At 38.0% G+C, this 23589-nt stretch overlaps 2 protein-coding genes and 1 long non-coding RNA gene across 4 annotated transcripts in view; 2 read left to right on the top strand and 1 right to left on the bottom strand.

Annotated features, from left to right (window-relative positions):
- LOC311072998 (E3 ubiquitin-protein ligase TRIM39-like) overlaps window positions 1-23589 on the top strand; it is a 161064-nt gene that overhangs the window by 47749 nt on the left and 89726 nt on the right. The gene's annotated exons all lie outside the window — the stretch shown is intronic.
- On the top strand, window positions 8103-22209 carry LOC311072942 (E3 ubiquitin-protein ligase TRIM39-like). 2 transcript variants are annotated; one of them, XM_084098316.1, is made up of 8 exons: window positions 8131-8245; window positions 8580-8619; window positions 8756-9306; window positions 9560-9616; window positions 9738-9851; window positions 15666-16038; window positions 20912-20938; window positions 21042-22209. In XM_084098316.1, exons 3-8 carry the CDS (start codon window positions 8758-8760, stop codon window positions 21578-21580), a joined length of 1659 nt encoding a protein of 552 aa, XP_083954442.1. In that variant the 5' UTR covers window positions 8131-8245; window positions 8580-8619; window positions 8756-8757; the 3' UTR covers window positions 21581-22209. The 2 variants fall into 2 exon arrangements, with proteins under 2 accessions (XP_083954441.1, XP_083954442.1); XM_084098315.1 differs by lacking the exon at window positions 8580-8619 and having other exon boundaries at window positions 8103-8245.
- Window positions 11756-13422, bottom strand: LOC311073010. Its single transcript, XR_014604097.1, has 3 exons — window positions 13266-13422; window positions 12911-13020; window positions 11756-12054 (listed from the first exon to the last, which is right to left on the bottom strand). It is a non-coding gene; the product is annotated as an uncharacterized lncRNA (long non-coding RNA).

The following is a 23589-nucleotide window of genomic DNA, read 5'->3' as shown; positions in this document are numbered from 1 at the left end:
GTCGGAACCCAGAGACTCTGTGCAGGTTTGATCGATGGATCCACATGACTGTCACACACACACACACACACACACACACACACACACACACACTCTCCTGAGCGTCAGTGTAACAGAGTAAAGTGAGTCCTGTGTGTCTCTGGATCTGTGTGTGTTCAGAGAGTTGATCTCTGACGCTCCACTGAATCCTGTCCATCAGTCACACACACTCAAACCTCTTCCAGCTCCTGAGGAACACAGAATCACAGTGACTTTCAATTTATATAACAACTGTTCTTCTGAAGGAGACTATTTTAAAGAATAATAAACTGTAAGCAGACTGGATGTAACATTTTTAGATATTTTTAGATATTCATAGACCATGGAGCCCGTTGTCTGACAGGAATGCTGGAAGCTTCTCGTTGTTCTGGTAATACTGACAATAAATCACGTTTATTTTATATTAACATTGCAGTCAGAATCTGCAGTCACATCAAGATATTTGAATTGTGAGAATTGAATCAGTTAATCAATTTGATTCGTTCATTAGTCAGCAGAAAGAAAGGGAAAAAAACGAGGGAAAGACAAACAAACACAGAGTTTCAGGTAATTCAGGTATTTAAAGGGATACTCCACCGTTTTTTCATATTAAACTATGTTATTCCCTTAACTAAGACGAGTTGATACATACCTCTCTCATCTCAGTGCGTGCACTTAATCGCTCTAGCGCACAGTGACACTTTGAAAGCACTTTTAAAGGGATAGTTCGCTTAGAAATTAATTTTTGATATGTTTTAGCTTACCTCAGGGGCATCCAAGATGTAGGTGTCTTTGTTTCCGCAGTAGTTTCAATTTTGATATTTTTAGGTCAAACCGTTCTTGTCTGTCAGTCATATAATGCAGGTCTATGGTCACTGGCTCAAAGAGCATGCACAGAGTCCAAATGAAAACAATTCCCCATCATCCAAATGAAACAATTCCCCATCATAAGTACACATTGATGGCCTAAGACACGAAACGAGTGGTTTGTGTGAGAAAACGAACAGTATTTATATTGTTATCTCTTGAAAACAGCACACGTCCAAATGATCTGACGGCGCGGGCGGGTATAGATATATGCATAGATGTCGCCTTGGCTACGGTTTCGTCCCAATGAACTGCAGTAGCGAAGGCGACATCTAGTGGATACATCTATACCCGCCCGCGGGTGGGTATAGATATATACACTAGATGTCGCTTGGCTACGGTTTCGTTCCAATGAACTGCAGTAGCCAAGGCGACATTTATGTATATGGTGGCAGAGGAGCATAGACCAAAATCCTACCTTACCACTTCATGGTTTTTGGAGAAGGTGGACCACTGGTTTGACCTCATGTCATCACGCAATGCTGTTACTGCCCTAAGTCATTTTAAGATGGAGGAGTATAATAAGGCCATCAGCTTCCTCCGCGACTCCATTCATCTGTTTCGGGGCCTGAAGATCGGTCCCAAGGGCAGCTGGAAACCAGTTCAGACAGGACTGGTGATGGCCACAACCACAATCCTGGAGGTCCAACATGACATGTTGAGTAAAGGGCACAAATTTGTGCTCACAAGCCGCTTCACCCAGGATTGCCTGGAAAACACTTTTTCATCCATTCGTGTGAGGAACTCTGTCCCAACACCTGTAGAGTTCCAATATGCACTGCTGCTTCGTTTCGTTTACAGTGAAAATTAAACCACTAAAAAACAGTGCATTAGCGCCACCTATTGGGAGTATATGGACCAGAAAACACCCTCCATCTCCACACACACTGAGCCTCACACACCGTCCAGAGCAGGGGTGTCCAATCCTGCTCCTGGCGATCGACTGTCCTGCACAGTTCATCCCTAATCAAACACACCTGAAGCAACCAATTAAGGTCTTCAGAGCACGTCAGGATCACTTGAAAATTATGTGTGTTTGATTAGGGTTGGAGATGAACTGTGCAGGACAGTCGAGCAACAAGCACTGCACACTATAGCGACTGTTAGCATATTTGAAATATGTTTATAGACAGGGCCGTAGCTAGAGGATTCGGGGCCCCCTAAAAAAATATTGATGTGGGCCCCCACCACCCTCCACCAATATCATATACTGTACAATTGATGAGCATGGAGGCCCAGATATAACAGAAGAAGGTGATGTTGTTGTAAAACCTTTATTTTAAAAGTTACATTTATATAAAAATTACAAATAATAAAAAGAAATTGTTAAATAATAATAAAACCAATTTTAAAAAAGTAACAGCAAAATAATGTTATTTTTCCCCAACAGGGAAACAGTCTGTTATAATTGATAAATCAAAAAGTAAACATTTATAAATTGACAAGAATGCAGTCAAATTTAAAAAATAAAGTCATTTATTGTCTTATTTTTTAATAAAGATAATATTATTAAATAAAGCTAAAATGTATTCATTCAAGTGCAGTGTGCATTCGTGTTTTATTGATGTAATAAATACATCATCAGCCGGCACGTCAGGTATGAGGTTCCATTTGTGCCAAAATTCTGTCGACATGCTGTCTGTCTATGCTATGTGTCGTCTTCCATGTCTATGTGTCTGTTCACTGTTTATGTCCATGTCTGTCTGTCTATGGTATGTGTCGTCTTCCATGTCTATGTGTCTGTTCACTGTCTATGTCCATGTCTGTCTGTCTATGCTATGTGTCGTCTTCCATGTCTATGTGTCTGTTCACTGTCGTGATTGCCCACATGACTCAACTTTTGTCTTTGTCCACTCAACTTACTCCTGTCATCTGTCCTTGTCGTTTGACTGTGTCGTCGCGTGTAAATGCTGCATGTGTCATGTGTTTCCATTCTGTCGTTGCTATGTGTCGTTGCTATGCGTCGTTTCCCTCTGTCGTTACAATGTGTCGTCTTCCATGTCTATGCTATGCGTCGTTGCTATGCGTCGTTTCCCTCTGTCGTTACTATGTGTCGTCTTCCATGTCTATGCTATGCGTCGTTGCTATGCGTCGTTTCCCTCTGTCGTTACTATGTGTCGTCTTCCATGTCTATGCTATGCGTCGTTGCTATGCGTCGTTTCCCTCTGTCGTTACTATGTGTCGTCTTCCACGTCTATGCTATGCGTCGTTGCTATGCGTCGTTTCTCTCTGTCGTTACTATGTGTCGTCTTCCATGTCTATGCTATGCGTCGTTGCTATGCGTCGTTTCTCTGTCGTTACTATGTGTCATCTTCCATGTCTATGCTATGCGTCGTTTCCCTCTGTCGTTACAATGTGTCGTCTTCCATGTCTATGCTATGCGTCGTTGCTATGCGTCGTTTCCCTCTGTCGTTACTATGTGTCGTCTTCCATGTCTATGCTATGCGTCGTTACTATGCGTAACGGTATGCCCAAACACCAGATCATTGGGACTAAAACGAGTACTTTCCTGGCTTACCTCACGCGCTGACAGCATCAACCACGGTAGTCCCTGCTCCCAATCTCCCCCCAGCTCTGTACAATAAGCACGCAATAGGGACTTCAGCGTCTGATGGAAACGCTCTAAAGCCCCTTGGCTTTGGGCGTGATAAGCACTAGCTTTATTGTGCTTAATGTGCAACAGTTTCAAAACCTGTGAAAACAGATGAGACGTAAAATTAGAACCCTGATCACTTTGCACAATCTTCGGGATGCCAAAAATGGAAATGAACTGAGTCAGTGCTTCCACCACTGATTTTGCATTGATTGTACGGAGGGGATAGGCCGCAGGGTAACGAGTCGATGCACACATCACAGTGAGCAAATAAATACTGCCTGATTTTGATCTAGGCAGTGGGCCTACACAATCGATAATCAAGTGCTCAAAAGGTGGACTAACCGCAGGAATTGGAAACAGTGGAGCAGGTTTGATCTTCTGATTCGGCTTACCTGTTAATTGACAGGTATGACATGTCTTGATATACTTTGATACATCCTTCTTCAATTTAGGCCAAAAAAAATGACGAAGGATTCGGTCATAAGTCTTTCTTACCCCTAAATGTCCAGCAAGTTTATCATGAGACATCTCCAACACCAATGATCGATATTTCTCTGGAACTACCACCTGCATGATAGGATCCCCAGCAAAGTCACTTCCATGAGGAATCCATTTCCTCACCAACATTCCATCCTGCAAAAGATAACCTTGAGCAACATGCCTAACTTCATCAGAAGACATCACACTCTCTAACAATTTATGGAGAGAAGAATCAAGTTTCTGCTCCTGGATCAAATCAGAAGTAGAAACAGAAAAGTCATCAGGCAAGGAAAATGCTGGTCCACCCAAAGAATCAGATGTTAACCTTGGCTGTGCAGAGGTCATAGATCGAGTTACAGCACAAGCAGTAAATACCTGTGGAAAGTTCTTGTTACTCTCGTCAGGACCTGGAAGGGGAAAAGATGAAACCACAGGAGGTGAAAAAGCAATAGGCCAAACCCTACCCCCAGCCAAATTATTCCCCAGGATTATATCCACCCCCTCCACTGCCAATAACCACTTCTCCATTCACAAGTTCAGACGACAACATAATTTTATGTAATGGGACAGACAGGACATTTAACCTAATTCCTCTAATAAGAACACTTGTCTCTGTATCACTCACAGAGGAAAATGGCAGCACATCCTGCAAAATAAAGGACTCCGAAGCCCCCGTGTCCCTCAGTATCGTTACTGGAACTTTTGTCTTTACCAACAAGCGACACGTGCCCGTAAGTAATAAAAGGTGCATACTCTCCATCTTTTAACTGGTTAACCGCTGTAGGAGATCTTTCAGAAGACAAGCCACCAGAGCTTAACAATGGTGCTACAAGGCCTGCTGGTTTAACACGGGGAACCTTTCCTTCTTTACTCTTAGCTTTGAGCACAGGGCACTCATTTTTCCAATGGCCTTTACCACGACAATAATTACAGATCAGAGATGAATCCCCGGACACGTGATCTACTTTATCTTCAAAAACATCATCCCTTTTCCGAAACTCAAAACTACTCGTGTGCGTTAAAATATAGTCATCAGCCAACTCAGCAGCTTTAGCAGTTGTTTCAGCTTTCTGCTCATTTATGTATGCTGCTATTCGAGCAGGGACAGAGTTCTTAAACTGTTCAAGCACAATTAAGTTAGCCAACTCTTCAAACGTGGTTACCTCAGATGCCATACACCAGCGGTTAAATGCAGTAGTGAGCTCTCTAGCAAACTCCACATGAGCCTCCTTTCCACCCTTAGACAATGTTCTAAACTTTTGTCTGTACGCTTCTGGTACTAACTCATAAGTTTTTAAAACTGCCGCTTTAACGGTATAGTAATCATTACAGTCTGCAAGTGAAAGGGCAGTATATGCTTCTTGAGCCCTGCCAGTGAGCACACATTGTAAAAGCGGTGTACGTTCCTTACTAGGCCAGTTTCTTGCCTCCGCTATTCGCTCAAACAATGTAAAAAAGGTATCTGGGTCTCGCTCGTTAAACTTAGGCATTAACCTCAAATTTCCAGCAGTGTCAAACACTTGAGAAGCCCCCTGTAAAGCATCAGCTGAACCACTTAGCCCACCTTCTCTCATTATCTCCAAACGGTATTTCTGCAGCTCAACATTAGTCTGCTCATTTCTAGTTTTCTCACGCTCTACTTCCAATTTCAAACGTTCCTGTTCAAGCTGTAACAACAATAATCGTTCCTGTTGTTCAAAAGTTAAAGAGCCGACATGAGGTTTAACTTGACTGGTAGTATCTGACATTTCAAATAATACGGCCTTTTTAACTAGTCTTGTCTTAAGTACCTCCCTAATTGTACTATCCTTTAACCTCTTATCTCCAAGTTCAATTTCATAATGATCCGCAATTTCGAATAACTGATCTTTTGTACACAAATCAAGTAAACCTTCAGAAGGAGAACTAATGAACTCTTCGACTAGATTAGACATCTTTCCACCTTAAATGCACGTTAAAAATAGGAGTGTTTTACAAAACCTCAGCAGGAGGAATAGAATGGTTCCCTCTCCCGAACTATAAAATAATATTCTAACTAACTCAACCCTGCAATCTTCATGTGGCTACTGGTAAGGGGTATTTAAGCACCAACTCCCGCTGGTACAAAGAAAAGTAACCAGCACGCTGGCGACTAACTCATACCACGGATATGCACCCGAGACAACTGCTCTACTCACGGTCACCACACAAAAATAAAAAAGTTACATTACACCCACTTGTTCCAAAAGGGAACAAGCAGCTAAACCTAACCAGGGAACACAAATATTAAATATTCCTCCCACAAAAAGATTTGCAAAAAAAAAAAAAAATTCACTTACCTTCTACAAAAACAAGCACAGAACAGCCAAAGATACAAATACAACGCTCCACACATTCCGTTGTCAAAAACAAACAAATCCAACGCGCATTTCCTTCAAAGTACGATCACGATGTATAAAACATCCCAAACAATAGCGCAAACGATCTCTCTTACAGTTTTACATTCGGTTAATCAACACGACAATTTCTTTACAAAATAACCGAACGCAAAAAACAAAACAAAAAAAAAACAAAAAAAAAACAAAGCGCTTCTGAATCATGTCGAAATACAACTGGAATTTTCAAACATTAAAAGACGGACGAGCCCCCATTTGTCACGGCCGGCTCGCGAGCCGCGACAAAGAAGGAGACAACACGTTGGATCTTGCTCAAAAGAATAACATTTATTAAGTAAAAGTAATTAAATAAGACGGAGACCAGACGAAAAGCAAACAAACAACAGAATCCAAGACGCAAACGGCACGAGGATGGAAGAGCGCGCCCCGTCAGAGCCAAAGGGGCTGCTTTTATTGCCGACAACAGCTCCAACACAGGTGTAACTCCTTAGTCAATAATGACGTACTCACTCCAACTCCATCCTGTAAACCAAACAAAGAAAAACACACAACCCACAAATATAACCCATACTGGGTTCATAACACTAGTGTCTTCTGCTAGTTAGCAAAGCATTAAGGAATTATCTCAACTGTTAAATAACATCTTGGAGATTAAAATAATATCAGATTTGTCTTATTTTATAACACAAAATGTATTTATTTGTCTTATAACACAAAAAATAGAGATGAAAAATTAACTTAAGTAAGAAATTTACTTTTGCTATGGTCTAATACATGTCTATGGATATCGTCCAAAATAATACAAATTTTGGTGGATTTTTTTTTCATGGCAACTAGTAAATACACAAAGTTTCGTCATCCAAGCATGTGCGGAAGTATTTAAAACAAGCGTGTTACAACTAGCCGCGTGTTACGTTGTGCCCCGCGCTCACCTATATTTAACAGGTTTACATTTTAAACATGCTTTCTCAAACTTTTACTGGTTTCTTCTGAATCTGTGAGCACTGTGTGAACTCCTCTTAAAAGTGAGCTGCTGCTGCTTCGTTTCGTTTACAGTGGATATTAAACCACTAAACAGTGCATTAGCGCCACCTATTGGCAGAATATGGACCAGAAAACACCCTTCATCTCTTCATATCCACACTGAGCCTCACACACCATCCAGAGCAAGCAAGCACTGCAACGACTGTTAGCATATTTGAAATATGTTTATAGATATATGTTTTATCCTCCTGTGAGCTCTTTCTTTAGTGTTTTTTTTTTTTTTGCCGGCGGGTAAAATCAGATTTCCTTCAGACGGACCGCCAAAATGAAATTTAAATGTCTGAGATTCGCGCTTCAGGATCGTGACGTGTGAGTGTGTGCTCTCGTACAGTGGCCAGACAACGGTCAGCATTTTATCTCTATGGGGTTGATTTTAAAAACAACTACCAATCTATTTTTTAATTTTAATTTAATTTTTTTACCACACCTTCATAATTTATTTTTAGCTAAGTTACTAGAAAGCCTTTAGCCTATATGTTTTATTGTTTTACCGATCCAGGAAACCAAGGCAAATTACACTGAATCATATGTTTAGTGTGTCTTTTTAAACAAACTTCAATTGTTTAAACTGTGATAACTTGATATTTGCCACTGCTCTCTTCATAAAATGAAGGAACTAAACAAAACTACATATTCTAAAAGTGTCTTACACTTTTTACTCACTCATCATGGATGGATTAGGAACGGTTTCATATTTATGATTATGGGCGGAGCTACAGTATATGACATCACTGCATGTGTGTAAAGACTGTCGGTACACGATCCGGTGAAAGTGAAACTGAACAGATGAACTGGAAGCTTCTTCAAACAACATTTCTTTTCCGAAACCCTGAAATTAACGATCAAATCTGACATTTACTCACAGGTAAGCGATGGAAATGTAAGTTCACTAGTTTAATAGCATGATGCAGTACAAGAACGTTTGTAAAATTAAAGTCTGTGTTCATACAACATATATCAAAATCAGGAAGTATTTGAACTGCAGACAGAATAAACAAAGTTCAATGAAAACCATAACTCTATTAAACAGAAATGACTCTTGGTGGTTACAGATGTTTATTTAGTAAGTTATTTGCTTGAAAAATTACAGTTCCACTCATTTTCTGTTTTTTTTTTTTTTTTTTTTTTAAATCTCATGATTGTATTAAAATGTTGTTGTGAAAACCTGTTACATTTGCTGTACTGTGTTTCTTCCCTAGTTTAGTGTCTGCATTTAGTTTCTTCAGATTTTTTCTACAGGTATTTAAAATGCAACATCCATAGCCTAATTTACTCAGTACATATAATTATCAAAATTGCTCTCTTCAGGAATGTAGAAGATATATTGACATTATATATATTATTATATCTTATTACTACTTACTTATTTTTTCAGCCATGGCATCCTCCAGTGGTCCATCACTAAATGAGGAGCTCCAGTGCTCCATCTGTCTGAAAGTGTTCACTGATCCAGTCACCACTCCATGTGGACACAACTTCTGCAGAACCTGCCTGAGAAAGTGCTGGCCGAACTCACCGATCTGCTTCTGTCCACTCTGTAATGAAAAATTCAGCAGAAGACCTGATCTCAAGATTAATACAACACTCGGAAAGCTTGTGCAACACTTTAAGAAGCTTAATCAAGAAACTGAAGTGTTCTGTGACTTCTGTGATGGAAGAAAGCAGAAAGCAGTGAAGACCTGCCTGACGTGTCCAAGCTCTTACTGTGACTCTCATCTGGAGCCTCATCTCAGAGTCCCACGTCTAAAGGAACACACACTCATCAATCCTGTGGAAAATCTGGAGGATTATATATGCCAGAAACACAAGAGACCTCTGGAGCTGTTCTGCAGAGATGATCAGACGTGTGTTTGTCTGTCCTGCACTGAAGGAGAACACAGGACTCACAACACTGTTCCTATAGAGGAGGAGAGTCGAGAGAAGAAGGTAACGAGTTACAGACAAAACACTTTAAACACACTGTGAAATGCATCCTAAACCAGCTAAAAGTTAATTTTGTCAATTTTTGAGAATGCAATATAAGTTACCTTCAAAGCTGACAGACATGGACTAAAAGCCAGGAGACAAAAAAATTAATTCATGGGGTCTAACATTTATTATTCAAATAAGATTTTCTTTTGTCAGAAGATTTAATTCTAAATTCAGTGATAAATGTGTCTGTGTTTTTCTCTGTATGTAGATGATCCAGGACAGAATGAAGAAGATTCAAGAGATCACGCGCTCAGAGCAGAGAAAAGTGAGTGGAAAAAAATGATTTGAATCATTTGTGTTCTTGCACTTTGAGCCACAACTTGTCACAAGCTTTGCGATCTTTCTTCGAGAAGTGTTGCTTGAACTGAATCTTCCTCTTTTTGCAGACTCGCCGAGCCTCCATGGATTGTCCCCCTGCTTTTTCTCGGACCGTCTACATTCCCAACTGGATGATTGTTAGTCTGGGTGTCCTGTTGGTAGCAGCATTGATGTATACCAGCGTAAGTGAGTGTGTGAGAGTGCATTGGTTTAAGAGTGAGTGGTTTGGTACTTGCGGTTAAGTGTGTCTTCAGCTGCTTCTAGAATGATGTGATGGTCTCAGCAGTTCGGTTGGAGGTTAAAATAAATAAATAAAGGATTCAAATGGATTTACGGGAAAGAAAAAAGAACAGTAAAAGATTTTTTTGAAAATGTTTAAAAATAATATTTTATTTCAGTCGTATTCATACACCTAATATGTTGAAAATGCAAAACGGAAAAATGCTTCTAGTCTCCTCACAGTCAATGAATTACATAAATCACGTAAAGAAAAGTTTCAATAATTTTTTTTTTTTTAGTTTGCATTACTGGATATTACTGTTGGTCGTTTAACATTAAAACAGTGTCAGGGTTCTGTCACTTTAGTCTGTTTATTCTTGGTTTTGATGACAGAACTCTGACACTGCTATTCTCTTGTCATGGTGAGCGTGCGGTTCGATCGGGCCGAATGCTCTTCTGTCCATGTGAGTTGCTTTGTGTGTGGAGCGTAGTGTTCGGATCCCGACACTTCAGTCTAGTTTTGTTTCGGTTCTGTGTCGAGGTTTGGACATTCATGCTCCATGTGTTTGTCTTCTGTTGTGAGAGCACGGGATGAGCATTCCCTCATTCTCCATGAGCTCTGTCTAGTTGTGTGAGCGTGCGGTTTCGAGTTCACTTGGGCCATACGCTATTCTGTTCGCATGTGTTGTTGTGTTTTGTGCAGAACACGGGTCAAGTTTTCATCGGCCAATTGTTTTCTACCAATTTATTCTCCTTGTGTTTTCAGTCCTGTGACAGTTTGTTGTCTTACATTCCTTGTGTCCTGATCCCTGAAGCCATGTCATGTCCTGCTACTGAGTCTTGTCCTGCCAAGGCAAGCTGACCGGTCCTGTTTTCTCCTACGGGGAACAAACAAAAGCTCATTTCTCGCCTCATCCCTTACCTCAACCTTGACTTACAGTTGTCAAATACTACACAGCAAAATCCCCAGTGTTAAATCAACACCTACAGTGTCAAATTTAACACCAGCAAAGTGTGTATATGTGTCCACACTACACAGTGTTACATTTACACTTTTGAAAGTGTTAATTTTTTAACACTAATTGTCTGTTAATTCAACACTGTATATTGTTAAAAGTTAGCACTATTCAACACTTAACATTGTTGTTTTTACACCACACTAGTGTTAGTGTTAAATTACAGTGTTGAGTAATACTTTTTATTTTACACCAACACCAGTGTAGTGTGAATACAACGACATTAAGTGTTAAAATACTGTTCAGCAATAACATTATTGAGTGTTAATACCAATAGGCTACCTCTAGAGCTGCTTCCAATCCTACTAAAGACAAATGGCAGAAAATGTCACAAACACACTTTATTAGGGTACACAGCAAAAAAGCCAGTGTACATTTAACTCAAATTGAGTCAAATTTAACACTCCCGAAATGTATAAATGACTCCCTCCATTTTGGAGTTAATATAATGCTTTTGAAAGTGAAATGTATACATTACTCATGGAGTACATTTGAACACTTTGTTAAAATGTATTCCGTGAGTAATGTGTATATTTCACACTTTCAAAAGTGTTATTTTAACTCCAAAATGGAGGGAGTCATTTATACATTTCGGGAGTGTTAAATGCTTTTTAACAAAAGGAATCTTTCCAGAAATAAAAGCAAAGTATTTAACCTATTGATAACATTGAATGCACATCAAAACAATCCAGAAAGTTAAAATGCAACCTTAGTCTGGGATCATAGTAGAATTCTGTTCAATGTAAAGTTAAAAAAGGGCAAAATGCAAACAATTATTTTAACAAACTAGTTTTTATTAACGAACAAGTCCCTTTACATCATAGGTTACCTTAAAATAAATGAAGGCAAAATATAGGCATTTGTCATCACAATTATGTGAAAGCTGCTCATCAAATGGTCTGTATCTCTGTAATACTTCAAGTCCTGTACATGTCAGTGAATGTAAGTCCTGTGTCAGAGAAGTTGAGTCAATACCTTCGACTTTGCAACAGTACAGCAACAACATTCAACAGATGAAAAACAGTTGCAGGATATGAGTGGATCAGTTGTGTCCAGTTGCTAACAGTAAAGTTCAGTGCATAGTTGTTTCACAGAGCAGGAAAGGCTGTGCAGATCCAACTTTCTCGAAAAATCCTGGAGTGCTGGTTCCCTAGACAACACAAAACCAGACCAATTACAATCAATACAATTTGTGTTTTATAAATACAGCAAGTTTATGGTGGAAAAAGTTCAACCATCTTAGACTTTCGTGACTCAAACAAGAAACTATTTTGGTTAGATTAAGACTTGAATTTACTGATTTCCAAGTAAATTAAAGACTTAATTCATCCAAAAATGTAAATTCTGTCATTGATTATTCACCCTTATGTTTCAAACCAGTAAGAGTTTTGCTCATCTTTGGAAAACACTTTTTATAAAATCTAAGAGATTTCTGTCCCTTCATCGACAGCCTATTCAACTATCACTTCCAAAGCCACAGAAAGGTATAAAGGAAATCATAAGTAATCCATGTGACTCCAGTGGTTTAACCTAATTTTTTTTACGAAGCAACAAGAGTGCTTTGTTTTCACGAAAAGACAACAAAAAATTATTAATCTTCGATGCACGCTTACTTAACAACATCTGCTTTCGCATCAACAACATGCACAACTCGTAATGTTCTTATGAACGCATGTTGGAAATTAATATTTTATAAATTAAGTGGTAAATGTTTTGTTGCTGCAAACACAGCACTTGCATAGTTTAATAAAATGTATGTTAAACCACTGGAGTCGCATGGAGTACTTTAATGATGTACCTTTACACCTTTCTGGTGCTTGAACGTGGTAGTTACGTGGACTGTCAGTGGAGGGACAGGAACCTCTCAGATTTCATTAAAAATATCCTCATTTGTGTTGTGGAGATGAAAGAAAGTCTTACATGTTTGGAACGAGATGAGGGTAAGTAATGACATAATTTCCATTTGTAGGTGAACTAACCCTTTAGGAATAAATTTAGACACGCACCTTAAGAAATCGCTCTAAATAGTCAGCTGACGGAAGAATCTTTGTTCCCTTCTTGTGGCGTTGTGATGTTGGAGGCAGGTGATGGGCAGAGATTTCCCAGTTAGTAGAGTCTAAAGTTAAAAAGCAAGAAAACATCTACCTGTCAAATCATGAAAACAATTGGTTTGAAAACTCATTTTATTTAAGGAAAAGGAAAAGTAACTTTTGTAAAGTAATTTGACTGGACAAATTCAAAATGACTGTTATGAAACACAAAAATCTAGTTATACCAAATAGCAACAAAGCTATAATTTTTTTTTTTTAATGTTTATGCACATGATTATCTCATATGTTATCTGTAAAATCTGACCCTCACCAGGTTCTAGTCTGTACAGCCTTTAAAGACCCAGCCTGGTTAGCCTCATGGTGCAGCATGGAAATGCTCCTAGCAAACACAAATAACAAAATCAATACATTTAAACATGAAAGCATATCCAAACATCAACCAAAATTGAATCTGATAAATACATTTTCATAAACATAATCTTAAATAATTACTTACACATTCTAAGAAAAATTGTTTTTCAGTTAAAGGTGCATTAAGCAACTTTTCATGTTAAAAATACCCGTTTTCTAACCCATACATGCTTAAACAATTGCCTGATGGGCTGAATGAGCCCTTCTCTGATCACTGAGATTGTCTCTATAATCCTGTAAAGTAAAATAAATAAGAGGGATTCGGGCCGGAATTTTAGACTGGGCGTGACGTCATGCGCGTTCACGGCATGCTCACATAGCTATGTCTGGCAGGTTTGTGTATTCGCCGGCATTCTCCGTAGAAGATGGATTGTAAGAGACCTGCTTGTAGTTCATTTCAAACACCAACGCAAACTCCACGTAAGATAAAAAAAAGAAAACTTTTGTCTAGTGCAACCAAAAGGGCCAAATTGGACTCAGACAGGCGTCGGAATAAGACGAGAGTAAACATAGGGAAGGCTGATATATAAGTTAGATAATTAGATGCAAATTTTGAGCAAATTACTGCTTAATTAGGATGTATTGCTATTGGAATATGCTACTTTGCAGATCAATAAAACAGGCTAAACCCCCGCAAATCTTCGGCGGATTAGCCTGTTTGGCTTTTATGGTAACGTCATAGTGCCATTTAATTGTTTATTACCTTGAGACAATTGAGTGTACTTTTTTGACCGACTGTGTAGCTTTGAGCTTTTACAAAGTAACAACTTATATTGTTCATGAACGTGTTTCCATAATAATACAATCATAAGTGGATACAGTAAACACATAACACAGTTCAACATGGAGATAGATGGAAATAAAAAACGAAGTTTTCTACGACCCCCGTTTTTCTCAATTGCCTTTCCTTTCACATATTTAAAATGACTTGCAGATTTATAACTTTATTACCTCTGAAGACATTATGATTGTAAACAAAAGATTTGCGGCTGATGCTCCTTTGGTTATGAATAGCTCGTGCTCGTGCAAGCGTGCGTGTGTGTGTGGTCCATGAGCGACGCGTACACATCTCTGGCTGCAGTTTCGCTTGCCGCCAGAGGTGGCATAGTTCTGCAAAAACTCAGAAAGTTGCTTAATGCACCTTTAAAATGAAAGTAGATAGTTTGAGGATAAATACATTATGATATTTGCACATCACAAATATTGTCATAAAACAAAATAACATTATAAAATACATATTGTAAATGAGTTAAAACACTTACTCTGTGTTTTCACCGTTAAAAGCAAACTCCGCGTCTGCACTGCGTCACGAGTCAAAGAAGATGCAGGGCATAACGTTAGTCTGTGAGAAAGGTTTAGGCGCGCACATCACATAAATATCGTTATAAAACATTATAATGCCATGAAATACATGTTGTAAATTAGGTTAAAAACACTTACTTTGGGTGTTTTCCCTGTTAACGTTACAAGCAAACCTTCTCGTCGTCAGCTCCGTATTGAATCAAAGATGTCGCCTTTGAGAAAGATTTCGGCTCGTTTAAGCATGGAGAGCATTTAAATTTCTCTATAAATCATTATGTTATAAAATACATATTGTAAATTAGATAAAACACTTACTTTCGTCGTTTCTCTGTTTAAAAGCAACCTCATCCTGGTCTGCTCCACATCGCGCGTCAATAAAAATGCCTTTCTGAGACCGGTTTAGCCGTTCACAGCACATACATATTGTAATAAAACAATATAATGTAATAAAATGTTATAAAATGCATATATAAATGCGATAAAACACTTCATATCTGCGTTTTCCCTCCTCGTATGCCTTGTATCGCGAGTCAAAGAAAATGGCGTCTGTGAAAAAAGTTTCAGGTCGTTTCGTCGCACCCAGCGCGTAAATGTCCCGGATGTAACTAATAACACTCTCTTGGTGTACATTTAGTAACTCCAGTACAGAGGGTGCGGTTTACACTAGCAGTGTTAATCCCTTGAAATTCAACACCAGAAATTGAACTCTTTACTCTAAGAGTCCTTAACACCAGGATTTCAACAGTGGAGATTTTGCTGTGTAGTATTAAATGTTTAGGCTCTTCTTATGTTGATTCTTTGACCATTAAAAACTGAAGCTCCTTGCTGAAATTCAAGCTCAGCATCTGTGAACAGTAAAGCCTGTCTTCATTGATTTGATCTCAGTCATTTTGGCATTGATGAGTGATGTTAGAACTAGAGGTAAACCAGCTTAAAATGTAACTTTTGGGGGTAATTCAGTGTTGAGATCTTCACTGATCTGATCCCCTCCATTTAGAGATCTCAGTCTGATCAGCTGAAGATGATGGAGGAAAACACTGAGCTGAAGAGGAGAAACACTGACCTGGAGCAGAGAAACACTGAGCTGGAGCAGAGAAACACTGAGCTGAAGAGGAGAAACACTGACCTGGAGCAGAGAAACACTGAGCTGGAGCAGAGAAACACTGAGCTGGAGCAGAGAAACACTGACCTGGAGCAGAGAAACACTGAGCTGGAGCAGAGAAACACTGAGCTGGAGCAGAGAAACACTGACCTGGAGCAGAGAAACACTGAGCTGGAGCAGAGAAACACTGAGCTGAAGAGGAGAAACACTGACCTGGAGCAGAGAAACACTGACCTGGAGCAGAGAAACACTGACCTCAATCAAACTGGTATGTGAATATCAAATACAGGGTTTTTGTCAAACTTTTTTTAAAGTGTTAAATTAATTGTAAGCATCTGTGATGTGCTGGTGATCACCACATTATTATAAAATCACTTAAAGTTATATCTTTACGCAGAGAACGCAGCGTTGTGGACCAATAACCCTGTATTAATATTGAGATCAATCAACATTTTCAGGAGAATGTGTGTCTTCATTGAATTAAAAGCTGAGCTAAAATCTATGAATAAAACTTTTCAGTTTTAGTTTAGAATTAAAACAGGTTGACCTGCAGAGCGAGTGCATCATTGTAGCTCTTCGCTATTCTCTCTCCTGCAGCATCAACCTTCGGTCCGAGTACATTAGGAAATCTGACCGTGATCTTGCCGATCTCCCTTGAGAGATAAAATAGGCTAAAGAAATTGTTAAAATCTCACAGTCCGGTGTGCACACTCCCTCCCGTACACAGTATTGTGTGGCCCAGCTGTTGTAAGCAAACACACACAGCCCTCCAATGGATTTAAATGATCGCTCGTCTCTGTCGCTCGTATTGTTGTAAACCTGTTGGCACAGGGTTGAATGATGATCTTTGAGTTTCTGTAATTAAATAATGTAGTTATTATGGGGATTATGGGGGGTGCTGGATGGCAGAGGCAGGTGAAATACACATTGATTGCGCAGATATTAACATAATCAAATATATAATATTCAATCAAAATAAACATGAATAAGACTTATTCATGTTTATTTTTATTTATTGCAAAAATTAACTAGATTAATCACACATTTTTTTCTGATTAATCACTATTAATCGCCATAAAAGTGTACGTTTTTATTTATTTCATAATGTAATAATTTCACAGTTAATCTCCAAATTAATGTAGAAACAACATAAAGACAGTATATTTTAAATATTTGTATAACAGGTAGGAAATATAAGGAAATTAAATCAAAGTTTATTTATAAAGTCAGATTATTATTTATGAAGCACTTTTTAAAAACAGCAAGTGTTTATCAAAGTGCTGTGCACACCTATCCCATATCAATGATGCAAACAGTCAACAGCACAGAATAAAACAATAAGACAACTCTCACATAGAGTCAAATGCCGAACTATAAAAATAAGTTTTTAAGATAGTTGTAAAAACAGCAAGTGTTTGAGCCTGTCTACTGTACAGGGGACTCTATTCCAGAGCTTGGGAGCCGTCGCTGCAAATGCTCGGTCACCCCTGCTCTTCAACTAAAAGCGAATGATCAGCAGACCTAAGTGCTCTTAGCGGAGCATACAGCTTGATCAGGTCAGAAAGATATTTAGGTGCAAAGCCATTAAGAGATTTAAAAACAAACACCAAAATCTTAAAATGAATCCTGAAATGGACAGGCAATCAGTGAAGAGAGGCGAGAACAGGGGTAATGTGTTCCCGCTTTCATGGACCCGTCAACAGGCGAGCTGCTGCAGTCTGGAGAGAGAGGCCTGACTAATGCCTATATAGAGGCCATTACAATAATCCAGACGAGATGAAATGAAAATATGAACTTAAAGTCTTTAAAAGTCTTTAAAAGACAGGAAAGATTTCACCTTGATTAGTTGTTTCAATTGGAAAAAAAACTAGATTTAACTAGATTTAATTCTGTTTGTCCAATTTAAAATCACAATCCATTATAACACCTACATTTTTTACATAGGGCTTCACAGGTGGATTCAATTCACCAAGGTCCAAATGTATTGATTCATAAGTGCCTCCCGGCGTAAACAGCATAACATCTGTTTTATTTTCACTAAAGCTAAGGAAATTTTGTGCCTTCCAGGCCTTAATTTCCTCAAGACACTGCAATAGAGGCGCTAAGGTGCGAGTATTTTAATAAATTTATTCAGATAAATTTGCGTATCATCTGCATAACAATGAAAATAATAAAGTTATCAAACAGTTTGCACTGCATACATTTTAAATTATATATAGATTAATCCTTATTAAAGTTACAAAAGTTCTTTAGTCAAGAGCAGTGAGTGTTTCTCTGTTAACTTTGTTCTTTGATTAACTTTACTGACAGAAAGCTTTATTGGCTGCTGTCCCTTTAAAACCAGCCGCTGCTGACAGAGACGTGGATCTCACACACATCTCATTCTCTCACAACTCTCTGCCTTCATTCAAGACTTTATTTAACTAATTTAAGACTGCTCAGTCTGCTCTTATGAGGATACTCGACAAAACAGACATTTTGACATAATTGCGTTAGTGTGTTAGTGTTCGTTAAACTTCAAGCCAAAAGAGAACTTTGTCAATTTGTCTTGGCTTGAATGGTTTAAAATCATTTGTAGAAATAAAAGTGCATCATATAATGTAACGCCAGCCAAAGGATGACAGAAAAAATGGATGCTGCTTTAATTGCGTTAAACATTTACCACTGAGTCTTCTCCTTATTCAACTTCCCGCGTCTACTCCCTGTGCAGATGTCAACAGCGCAACTGGGTTGTAGGTTGCCAGGTTGAGCTCACAAATGGGTTGAAATTTGTATGATGTGTTGATTGTGTGCGTTTCATACAAGATCTGGCAACTGGACAACCTTGAAATAATATAGTGATGCAATTATTAATATAACGAGGTTTGGGCCATACAAAGTTTCACGGGAGAAATAACAAAACGGGGGCGGGAGATGGGTGTTAAATACGGGAGACTGTATGCAGGGCATGCATAAACCCTTATAAAAGCTCACTGAGATGATACAGACAGAATAAGACAATCAAGTTATCACGCAATTCTTCTCACCATTAGCCTATATGTTTGGTCTAAAACGCGACTGCTCTCATGTTTTGCCGCAGGACAGCAAATGCAAGTGGATTTTCTGTCATCTTTGCAGGACTGTGATATGAAGAGTGTGCAAAGTAACATTTTAGCAACTGTGTGAAAGTGAATAGCACATAACAGGCACAATACTGGTATAAATATTAATATCTTTGAGTTCAATATGCATCACATGACTAAACTTGCGTCATCGTTTTCAAATACCTCCGTTTTGACGGTCCACACCACAACACGAAAACTGTGTTTTCAAAGGTATCCAATTTGGAGCTTTATTTTCATTGCTAAAAACACGGTCTCAGTGTGGACGAAAGGCCAAAACAGAGAGAAAAAGATGTGTTTTTCAAATGAAAACGTATTAGTGTGGACAAGACCCGAATTCACAATCATGTTCAGCTCTTAGTCATGTTCAGCTCTTAGTCTTGTTCAGCTCGGTCTGTCCATCAGTTAGGCCTATTCCCAGGCACGAATGTCGTAAGGCAAAATAATATCATAGTAGAGTGAAATTCATGGCAGAGTACAGGGTAAAATACCGTTTCCAGCAAGTGTAATTCACATCAAACGAAAACGAACTGTTCAAAACAAACTTAAGATCTCAAACGAGCAAACAAAGCACACGCGGTGAGCACAGTAGGGTTGCCAACTGTCCCATATTAGCCGGGACGTCCTGTATATTGGGCCTAAATAATTTGTCCCATATGTGACCTCCCTTGTCCCGTTTATTGACGGCTACGCTGATCTAACCACTAACTAAGGGGCTTCACATTTGTTGCGTCTTTTGCGCGCTCAAGTTTTATATTTTAAATGTAGACGCGCTGCAAGCACGCTCACATAGAGAGCAACGCCGTTGTGACGCTCGTTTTCCCCAGGCGCGTCTATGCCGCAAGCAGGTCATGTGACATCGAACCAAGCGATCAGCTTTGGCCTTTCCGTAACAACATTGAAAGCTCAGCCAAAATGGACAAACAGCTGATCATAGCTTGCTCATCTCCATAAATATATCTAGCAGTAGAGCTAATGCAAGTATTTATCCTTTGCTGAAACTTCATCATCATGGAGAATGTGGCTCATGATTGCTTAGCAATGGCAGACACCAGGAGAGCGTTTAGTTTGTTGGTTTAATTTGTTCGGCAAACTATGTGTATGCGAGTAAAATGCGGAAGAACATCTGTTTATGCATTTGTAGATTATATTGCAAACAAATTATGATATTCACAGAGATACTGTAATGAGAAATCCATGTTGAAAACAGTTGTGTACATTTTTTTTTCAGGATTCTTTGATGAATAGAAAGTAAAAAAGAAAACAAAAAAAACAGCATTAATCTGAAATAGAAAGCTTTTGTAACATTAAAATGTCTTCACTGTCACTTTTTATACATTTCATGTATTCTTGCTGAATAAAACTATTCATTTCTTTAAAACAAATTATTACTAATGCCAAACTTTAGAACGGTAGTGTATAATACAAAAGCTTTAGATGGTTTGTGTGTAACAATTGACATTTATTTCTATGACGTTAAAATTATTTTAAGGATTAAATTGTGCATTGATAGGTTAAGCAAAACAAATGTGTTTATATCTGAGAACCTTTTATACACACACTTAACTGCAGACACTGAAATGACATACACTGTGTGGTACAGTACACATATGTTGAGTGTCTCTTATAAAGAACCACGATTGTCCCTTATTTTCCTTTTCTGAAGTTGGCAACCCTAGAGCACAGAGATCCCGTCACTGACACACAACCAGAAGTCTGACTATAAAATAAACTGTCTAAAAGGTTTCCTCACTTCACAAGGACAATATAGACAGCAAAAATAACACTTTTTTACACTGAATAATTATTATTACAGCTTTAATAAAAATACAACTTGACATTTCTGCTTTTAAACCCTCTGTTATGATTGTCTCATAGACCTCCATCGTACGTATATTTACTGCAATAACATTCTGCATTTCGTTTTACAAACTGATGGACGATCAACATTTCCATGATGCTGCCAGTAGAGAAACTCACTGTTAACCTGAAATTACTGCTATGAATAATTCATCATTATATTGTCATCTGTGTCCACAGGGTTGGAGTTTGTGCAGCAGTTTGCAGGTACAGTGTGATTGACACAGATACACTCACAGTACTTTTGTTTATAATGTACACATGAAAATGTTTGTTCTGAAGTTGATTGATAATGTCTGATCTCTCTCAGTGGATGTGACTCTGGATCCTGATACAGCAAATCCATCTCTCATCCTGTCTGATGATGGAAAACAAGTCAGTGCTGGAGACATTTGGCAGGACGTCCCAGAAAACCCAAAGAGATTTGATAAGAGTTGGTGTGTTCTGGCAAAGCAGGGATTCAGTTCAGGGAGATTTTACTATGAGGTGCAGGTGAAGGGAAAGACTCAGTGGAGGTTAGGAGTGGCCAGAGAATCCATTAACAGGAAGAAGGCGATCCCACTGAGTCCTAAGAATGGATACTGGACTGTGATTCTGAGGAATGAGAATCATTATAAAGCTGGTGATAGTCCACCTGTCTCTTTATCTCTGAGAGTGAAACCTGAGAAGGTTGGTGTGTTTGTGGATTATGAGGAGGGTCTGGTCTCTTTTTATGACGTGGAGTCCAGATCTCATATCTACTCTTTCACTGGTCAGACTTTCACTGACAAACTCTATCCATATTTCCGCCCAGGGTTTAATGATGAAGGTAAAAACTCAAACCCACTGATCATCACTCCTGTCAGATGAAATGAACTAAATAACATAAAATCTCAAAAGATTAACTATGGATGTGCTGTTTTTAGAATATGTAAATAAAAAACAAAAAGAATGTACACTAACCACAATCATGTTTTTACTTACAATTAAGAAAATGAATATGTGAAACAAGCGGAAAATGTTTTTTTTTTTTTATATTCAGGCCCTTAAAAATTATAATGAAATATTTGTGTTATACTGAATACACACGTGTAAATGGCTAATTTGTTACACATCTATACATTTCTTTTGTTTTACATTAATACTTTGCTTTTCAAATCTACTATGAAATTTTACATAATATGCTTTCATATTATATGGTGAAATTCTACAAAATACTAAATTTTCAAACTTTCCAGTGTTTCTACAAAAATCTCTGAAGCCATTGTCTCTCTCTTCTCTCCAGCTGATAACATTGAATTACTTGTGAAATGTTGAGGTTCTTGGTTCATGTAAATAAAGACAAATGTTCAATTCTATTACTGATAGAGGAGTGCAGGGCACAAACTAACACTCTCTGACTTTCTCAGTTTGTGTAAATCCACCTGGGGTTCAGAGAATTCATTTTTTTCCCACATTAATTTCACAAATTATTAAATTATGTGGTGTTGTTTCATTAATACGGTGTATTTTTTTTTTCTTCTTGATTTACCCCGAAAGAATGGAAGTGAAATGTGACAACATGCCCCATAGTAACATGACCATATGACAGATTACAATTTTATCTAATCAAAAAAATTGACAAGACAAACTAAAATATATTGTGAATAAAATACAATTATTCACCTTTTCATATAAAATAATGCCATTTTTTTAATAATTAAAAATAGTTATTTTTAATTATTCATATAAAATAAGTTATTTTTGAGTTTGACAAAACAAACACCACAAAACACAGCTATAGAGCATAGCTCAAAACATAATAATCATTAATAATTTCTGAACATTGAATCTCAGTCTTTATTCACCTTTTTCTCATGTTTTTTTTCTCAATAGAATTAATAAAAGTATAGTATAGAATAGCATAGTTCTAATAGGGGCTCATTGTAACGCAGTGTGACAACATGCCCCGCCTGCAAAACTGGGATTTAAACCCGGCTAGTGTCTTCTGCTGGTTAGCGAAGCATTAAACAACTATCTCAACTGCTGAAAAACAGATATAAGATTAAAATAATATCAGATTTGTCTCATTTTAAATAAACACAAAAAATGCTGCATGTGTGGAAGTATTTAAACCATGTGTGTTAAAACGAGCCCTGAGTTAGTTTGTGCGCCGCTCTCCCCTACATTTATCAATTAACTTTAAACTTAAAGATTAATAAAACACTGCTCACATTACTTCACAATTGCTAGATTGATCATATTGATAATGTGATAAACGAGATAACAATACAATGTATATACACATATAGAACAGATTAGTTAACATACTTGTTTTAAATGCTTACAAATGAACAGAAATACCGTAGTAAAACCCTGCTGTCATCAGACCAGAAACACACAACGGGACTAACATGTCAGGTCACGTCTCCACATCAGTAAAAGGAAAAACAAAGAGAAATGCATCGGGCATAAAGAAAATTATTCTTATTTTAGGTATATATACAGTATAATTTGGAAACTGAGTATATATGGGATAAGCGGAAGAAGATGGTATGGTATGGGAGTATATATGGGATGCCAGTAATGTTCAATGAATGTGTTTTTGAAAAAGCTGTAGTTAGAATTGTTTTATTTAGAAATAGCACTCATTAAAAACTAGAATCTGAGATCTTAAACTCATTCCTGAACAAACTGAATCTGAAATGTCTTCATTAAAATGTTAATTAAAGCTGTTTTTATGAATGATGTATGTGTATGTGTGTGTGTGTGTGTGTGTGTGTGTGTGTGTGAGCGGGTCTGATGGTTATCAGATCCGTTATCAGTCCAACATCACTGTCATTAACCGCTGCCAAATCAAACCTGAAAGAGACAGAAAACGTAATATTGACAGGAAGGAT

Source organism: Abramis brama (genome assembly GCF_963993115.1).
Source record: "Abramis brama genome assembly, chromosome: 22".
NCBI classification, from domain to species: Eukaryota; Metazoa; Chordata; class Actinopteri; order Cypriniformes; family Leuciscidae; genus Abramis; species Abramis brama.
The sequence above is the reverse complement of the archived record's forward strand: the minus strand, read 5'-3'. Positions and strand labels throughout refer to the sequence as shown.